Genomic DNA, 7,358 nt, shown 5'->3' with positions numbered 1-7,358 from the left:
TCCAATCTCCTGCCGACACTGGGGGTTCCCGCTCACCACTGGATGTGCCTTATGCCATCCCCCTACCCTCGTGGTATCCGTGTCCCTTGGGTGCCTCTGTGCCTGGGGGTGCTCCAGACCCCCAGTACCCCCACACTCCCCAGCTCCTCCGCACAGCCCCGGGGCATTGCTCTGGGATCAGGGTTACATCATCGGCAGACCCCACGTGCCCCCCAAGCCCGCCCATGCCCAGGCCGCTTCCACGGCCTCGTCCTGCCCAGTGAGGGGCCGGGGTGCGGGCAGGGCTGCCCATGGCCGGGGATCACTGGACACTGCCCACGGAGCGTCCCAGGGGTGGCTGCCGGGAGGGAGCAGCGAGCAGATGGCAGGGCGGGCTGAGCCGACAATCCTCTAATCCCATCAGCGCCGCGGGGGCTGAGCAGAGCCGAGCCGGGCCATGGCGGGCACACGGGCACACGGCTACCTCCTGCACCCGCTGCTCTCCCAGGTGCGGCGCGGCCTGGCGGGGCTGGGAGCGGGGCTGGGAGCGGGGCTGGGAAGGGAGGAGATGCCGGGCCAGGCTGGGGGGCAGTGCTGGCCCTGCCGGATCCTCGCTGACTGTGCTCCCCCCCCAGCTGTTCTGCGGTTGTCATGGGCTTCGCATGTCCACGAACACGCGGATCCTCTACACGCTCCTGCATGTCCTGGCCTCTGCCGTGTGCTGCCTCATGCTGTCCCGCACTGTGGCCCAAGCCATCACAGAGAAGGTGACAGCAGGAGCTGGGACATCCAGGGTGCTGGGAGTGCTGGGGGTCCCCTGGGGTGATGAGGGTCTCAAGGATACCATGAGTGCTGGGGATACGGGGGTGCCAGACACCCTGGGGCACCCAGGGGCATCCAGGAGAGCACTGGGAGTGCCAGAATTGCCAGGGAGTCAGGAGTACTGGGTTGCTGGGGATAGTAACAGGGCTGCTGGGAGTGACAAGGGTGCTGGAGGTGTCAAGGGGGAAGGGGTGCAAGGAGTACCAAAGATGCAGGGTGTTTGGGGTCCCAGGGAATGCTGGGGATATCAGAAGTCTGGGTGCACTGAATGCCATGGGTCCTGGAGGGTGCTGCTGGAAGCACCAGCAGCCCTGTCCTGTCACCCACCATGCCTGCAGGTGCCCTTCTCCGTGGTGCTGTGCCAACACCTGCCTGGGGGCACAGACTGTGAGCGGCTGGTGGGCTCCTTGGCTGTGTACCGGGTCTGCTTCGGCACCTCCTGCTTCCACCTGGCACAGGCTGCCCTGCTGCTCAACGTGCGCTCGAGCTCTGACTGCCGCGCGCAGCTCCACAATGGGTACGGGCAGGCCATGGGGCTGGAACAGGGTGTCCCAAGATGGGGCTGCCAGGGGCTCTGTCCCACTGACGTTCACTGCCCTGCAGGTTCTGGCTCCTGAAGCTGCTGGCACTGGTGGGCCTCTGGGCCGCAAGCTTCTTCATCCCGGAGGACAACTTCATCCAAGGTATGTCCCCCACCCCACCCAAGCTGGCAGCCCGAGCATCCCTCACAGCCCCCACTTGCCCTTAGCTATCCCCACCTCTGCCCTCTCCCCCCAGCCTGGCACTACACGGGTGTCTGTGGGGGCTTCGCCTTCATCCTCATCCAGCTGGTGCTGATCACGGCCTTTGCACACACCTGGAACAAGAACTGGTGAGTGCCGGGGTGCCGGGTGGGCACCCACCTGCTGCCACCACTCACACACTCTCCCACAGGCTGACGGGCGCCGCGCAGGATAAGCGCTGGTACCTGGCCGTGCTGCTGGCCACGGCCGCCTTCTACACCCTCGCCTCTGCCGCCTTCTCCTTCCTCTACAAGTTCTACACCCACCCGGCCGCCTGCCACCTCAACAAGGCGCTGCTCACCATCAATGGCAGCCTCTGTGGCATCATGTCCTTCATCTCCATCACGCCCTGTGTGCGACTCAGTGGGTATCGCACGGCACAGTGAGGGTTGGCATGCTGGATGACCAGCTGCATCCTGGGTTAGGGGTGGCTGTGCCCCCCAGCTCAAGGCCAGCACTTGACCACTGGAGGAGAACCCATCTCCCCAGGGCTCCCGACAGCCCCTCCTGTACCTTGGTGCAGGGCACTGGGCAGGGGGGTGGCATAGGGGGCTAGCCAGGGCCCAAGCAGAGCTCACCCACCAGCTTATGGCACACCAGGGATTCCAGTGACACCTCTGTCCCCACCCTTGCAGAGCAGCCGCGGTCAGGGCTGTTGCAGTCCTCAATCATCAGCTGCTACGTGATGTACCTCACCTTCTCCGCGCTGTCCAGCCGTCCCCCGGAGAGAGGTGGGTGCCCCCACCCACCACCAGCAGCCCCCACCATGGTGCACTCCTGTCTCACCTCTGCGTCCCCACAGTGCTCTACAAGGGTCAGAACCTCACTGTCTGCTTCCCGGGGGTCCGGCAGGACGAGCTGCAGACAGAGGACACCACCGTCGCCGTGCTGGGCGCTGCCATCATGTATGCCTGCGTGCTCTTTGCGTGGTACGTATGCCCAAGGCACAGGGTGGGCAGGGACCCTGCAGCACTGGCCCACCAGGCACCAGCTCTGCTGGGCACAGCCAGCCCAACTGGCACCACACAAGGACCCCCATGGCCAGCAGAGCTGGGAACGTCCCAAGGGGTGGCAGGACCAGAGCAGATGGGGCATTGGTGGGGCAGGGGCAGCACAGGGACCCCAGGTACAGCACAGCAGGGCTCCTGCAGCTGTGGGGGATCCATGGGATGGGCTGAGGGCCTGGCACAAGGCAGTGGCTGCCTGTGTTATGATTTCTGTGTCTCTCCTGGGCACAGCAATGAAGCCTCCTACCTTGCCGAGGTTTTCGGGCCCCTCTGGATGGTCAAAGTCTACAGCTTTGAGTTTGAAGTGAGTACGAATGCAGCTGTGCCTCGTGTCCTCTTGCCACAGGTACCCCAGACCCACCACCCCAAGCCCTTGTCACAGTCCCAGCATGGGGCAGGTCTGTCCAGCCAAGCACAGGGGGCTGCCCAGAGCACACCCACCTGCCCCAGTGCCAAGGAGGGCTCAGCCCAGCCACCGTGGCCACGGGGCTGGGCAGCCACCACTCTCCTGTCCCTGCAGAAACCCTCCTGTTGCTTCTGCTGCCCCGAGAAGATGGAGGAGGAACTGAGAGGTGGGTGCAGAGTGGGTGCAGGAAATCAGGCAGAGCCTGTGTCCCAGCCTGGGGGTGCCAGTGAGGGGGGCATGCAGGAGCTGCCGTGCCCCTGCGCTCTCCCAGGAACCGAGCAGACGTGTGAGCAAGTGGAGGAGAGTGCTAGGGGACAGTTCCTTGTCCAGGATGAGCAAGACCGGGTGGTCTACAGCTACTCAGCCTTCCACTTCGTCTTCTTCCTTGCCTCGCTCTACGTCATGATGACCCTCACCAACTGGTTCAGGTAGGGACCCACACTGCTGCCCAGCCTTCCCTGCTCTTGCTCCAGCCCTCTGTGCCAGGCCATGATGCTGTCACCAAGCTGGCGCCTGCTGGGGACGCGCAGGGCTCTGTGCCCACAGACCTGCACTGCTCCGGCCAATGACCAACAGCAGCCATGCAGTGCAATGAGGTCTGCAGGGCTGGAGGGTCCATGGCAGGTGGGACATGCCCAGGGATACATGGCTGCTGGGACACAGGGTGACCTGGTGTCTGCAGCTGGCACAGGAACCCTGTGTCAGCATCCCTTAAGCACCCAACACCTGCCCTCTCCCACCAGCTATGAAAATGCGGTGCTGGAGACCACCTTCACGCACGGCAGCTGGTCAACCTTCTGGGTGAAGGTGTCCTCATGCTGGGCCTGTGTCCTGCTCTACCTGTGGCTGCTGCTGAGCCCCTTCTGCCTCCACAGCTCCCCACAGCACCGGCGCAGCAGCACGGGGCCGCGTGTTGTGCGGCGACGACGTGCCCCGCAGCGCATCAGTGTCTCCACATAGTCCCTGCCAGGATGAACTGTACCTGGGGCTCGTCCCTGCTGCACCCTGTGCCCTGGCACTGCCTAGTCCTCCTGGCCTCCCTGACCCCCCATCCCAGGAGATGGTGGCATCTCAGAGCCTGAGGGGAACCTGGAAGGTGAATGCTTCCAGGGATACTAGCCCTGTGCTGAGCCAGGACCACCCAAGGGGCTGGAGCAAGCCAGAGGCAGGTGTTCAGCCTGGATGCCCTGGCACCCGCAGGGTGCACTCAAGGAGCAGGGCTCTGCCTGGCCACCCCTGCCATGATGTACTCGCTGTAAATACCTCTTTCAATACATTTTTATACAAAACTCTGAGCTGAGCCTGTGCCATCACCCCACACAGGCTGCAGCCATAGGGGGGAAAAATGGGGTGCCTGCAGCACCCCAGCACTGGCCACACAGCAGCCATAGCTGAGGGCACCTTCAGGGTGGCCATGCTGGAGAGGGGAGACAAGCAGGAGGTGCTGAGCACAGGCACTGCCCTGGGACTGCAGGAGGGTATTCAGCCTATGGCCACTGCTCCCAAGGAGGGCACAGTGTCAGCAGGCCACAGGATCACAGCGGCCCTGGGCCCCCACCTACAGAGCAAACATGGTGGGGTGGCTCCCTGGGGCCCACAGCCCCAACTGCACCCAACAGGCCCCACACTGTGATGGTGGCAGTGGGTGCAGGATGGGGATCGACACACATCGCCAGGGCACCCACCAGCCTGGGGATACAGTGCTGCAGGAGGTGAGGGTGGCACAGCAGGGTGGATGCTGTTGGAGTCCAACTGATCCCAGTGCAGCAATGCAGCCTTTGTGGGGTCCCTGATGGAACAGTGGAGGCTGCAGTGCTCCAGGGCTGCCCCTCACACCTCTCCTTTCCCAGGAGATGCAGGAACCCACACGGGGCTCGGGGATGGGCAGCTGTGGCACCAGCTTGGGGACATGGGCCAGGTAGGGCTGGGGAGGGGGGTCCCTGCAGCCTCTGGCACCCAAGGGCTTCCCAGTGTCCTGGACTGTGCAGCAGTGGAGACCCATCTCTCCCCGCCCAGGAGAACACCGGGCCGCGTGCAGCATCTCCTGGCTGTTGCAGAGCTGGAGCAGCTGAGGGGGGGTTTTGGGCGGACCCAGCAGCACAAGAGGTGGCACCATGGAGAGGGAATGGCAGGGCTGTCCCAGCCTGACAGGGCACCCCAATCCAGCAGCACTGCTGCACGTGCCCACAGAGTCCAGTGCAGGTGGGGGGCTCTGCCACACCCCTGTACTGCAGGCAGGGCCCAGTGCCCACTGGGGAAGTGCTGCCTTGCTTATCCATGCCGTGAGCATGGGCCACTGGGCAGCCTACCTGGAGCCACCAGCACATCCCTCCAGGCCCTTTGCTGGTACACACTGTGACACCGGGTGTCCTTGGGGCTCCCTAGGTATCCCAATCCCATGCAGGCCCTGTGCCAGCTGCAGGCAGGACCTGTGGGGCCCTGCTGGGAGGATGCTAGGTCCCCACTGGGAGCATTGGCCTTTCAGGGAGGGTGGAGGAGAACTGGGCAGTCGCAAGCTACAGCCAGGCAGCAGCAGGGGAGCAGCCACTGAGATAACAGGGAATGTGCCTCTGCCCAGGGGTGCCAGTGCTGTGGGTACAGCTCTCCCTGGGCCAGGCCCAGCTGCTCTCTCATGCCAGGATGGTGAGCAGGAGCCTCTGGGAGAGCAGCAGCAGCCATGGCTCAGCCCAGTGGCATGGGCCTGTGGCAGCAAGCCCTGCAGACCTGGGGCATGGGGGCTGTCATCCATGCAGGAGGGGAGGGAGCAAGGGCAGGGGAGCTGTGTGATGTCACCGCCCCTGTGCAGGGCAGGCTGGCTTGGTTCCCCTCACTTGCCCCACCAGCACCGTGGCTCACAGCACACAGGGATCTGCATGAGCCCCTGGAACTGGAAGCCACACAGCCCCCACCCTGGCAGTGCTGAACACCCTCTGCTCTGCAGAGGAACTGCAGCAGGTGAGCAATGCAGCACGGAGGGGCAGCATCGCTGCAGCCCCTCCCTCAGCATTACCCTCTGCACAGAAGGGACGACAGCTCCCCACATCCCTGGCTCCCCAGCGCAGCCTCCCAGGCAGACAGGGTAGGCTGCAGCAGTGCTGGCCTTGGACAGCTGCAGAGCTCAGCCTCCAGCACGGACAGAGCCTCCTCACTCAGCAGTGTGAGCAGCCACAACTCAGTGGATGGGCCTTGCCCCAGCTCCCACCAGAGCACTGAGGCAAGGGACCTGCCCCTGGCCCAGAGGGGGACACAGGTCTGCTCACCTGCAGCTCCTGGGTTCAGGCCCCCTACTGTACACATATCACCCAGCAGGCCCCCAGCTCCTCAAAGTGTGAGGCAGAGGGACCCCAGAGCACTGCCAGATGCTTCGTCGAGAGGAAGCTTCCTGCCTTCACCCCAGAGGTAACCAGCACACCCCCTGTGATCCAAAGGGCCAGGCTGGGGAAGCTGAACACACTCCTGTGCTATCGCCCAACGCCCTTGCCTCAGCAGGGCTGTGATAGGAGGGAGGGACCCATGCCCCTCTGTCTCATATATCAGCTGGTGCTGGCAGGGGATGGGGACACGGGAAAGTCCAGCTTCCTACTGCAACTCTGCATGAACAAGTTCTAAGGAGACATCCCCAGCACCCTTGGTATGAGCCCCAGCACCACTGACTCCACAGCTGGGGCAGAGGAGCAGGGCCTGATTGTCCCTCCTGGCAGGAGTGGACTTCCAGATCAAGCAGCTGCTGGTGGATGGGGAGCAAACCACACTACAGATCTGGGACACAGCTGGGCAGGAGAGGTGAGAGCGCAGGGCCAGGGGTCTCGGGGCTGCACCACACCAGGCAGTCACTGCACCAGCAGCAGTGACACCCCTGGTCCCAGGTACCAGAGCATTGCCCCGTCCTACTTCCACAAAGCCCATGGCGTGCTGCTTCTCTACGACATCAGCTCCCCAAGCAGCTTCCTCAGCATCCGCCAGTGGATTGAGGACATCAAGATGGGAAGGGTCCAAGAAGCACCAAGCCCTCAGGAGAGGGGTAGGAGCCTTGGGGCTTCCAGGGGGTTAGGTTGTGCTGTGCCCCAGCCTGTCCTGGGGAGCAGGAATGAGGCAGGAGAGAGCTTGGCTGCTGCCAGGCAAGAGGGGCCTCCAGAAGCAGCAAGAGCACTTCCCTTGAGTTTTTCCCTTTTGCTGGTGTCTGGAACAGCACTTGGCTCCCAGGCATTGCATAGGTGTGATAGGAGGCAGCCAGTGTGGCACCCGAAGGACATGGGCCAGGGCTGTAGGTTGCCAGAAAGCCCCGAGCCACCCTTCTCTCCTGCAGGTCACCGAGCAGCCGCTGCCACTCATGCTGATAGGGAACAAGATAGACCTGCGGCC

At 63.7% G+C, this 7,358-nt stretch overlaps 1 protein-coding gene across 1 annotated transcript; it reads left to right on the top strand.

Moving 5' to 3' along the window:
- Positions 1–436: 436 nt before the first annotated feature.
- SERINC4 (serine incorporator 4) lies at positions 437–4,256 on the top strand. Its single transcript, XM_008931335.3, has 12 exons — positions 437–487; positions 615–746; positions 1,140–1,318; positions 1,405–1,484; positions 1,579–1,672; positions 1,735–1,946; positions 2,219–2,314; positions 2,386–2,512; positions 2,822–2,894; positions 3,111–3,162; positions 3,268–3,424; positions 3,740–4,256. Exons 1-12 carry the CDS (start codon positions 437–439, stop codon positions 3,954–3,956), a joined length of 1,470 nt encoding a protein of 489 aa, XP_008929583.2. The 3' UTR covers positions 3,957–4,256.
- The last annotated feature ends 3,102 nt before the right edge of the window (positions 4,257–7,358 follow it).

Source organism: Manacus vitellinus, unplaced genomic scaffold (genome assembly GCF_001715985.3).
Source record: "Manacus vitellinus isolate BGI_N305 unplaced genomic scaffold, ASM171598v3 scaffold_16_pilon, whole genome shotgun sequence".
NCBI lineage: Eukaryota > Metazoa > Chordata > Aves > Passeriformes > Pipridae > Manacus > Manacus vitellinus.
Note: the sequence above shows the minus strand (reverse complement) of the source record. Positions and strands in the feature narration are given on the sequence as shown.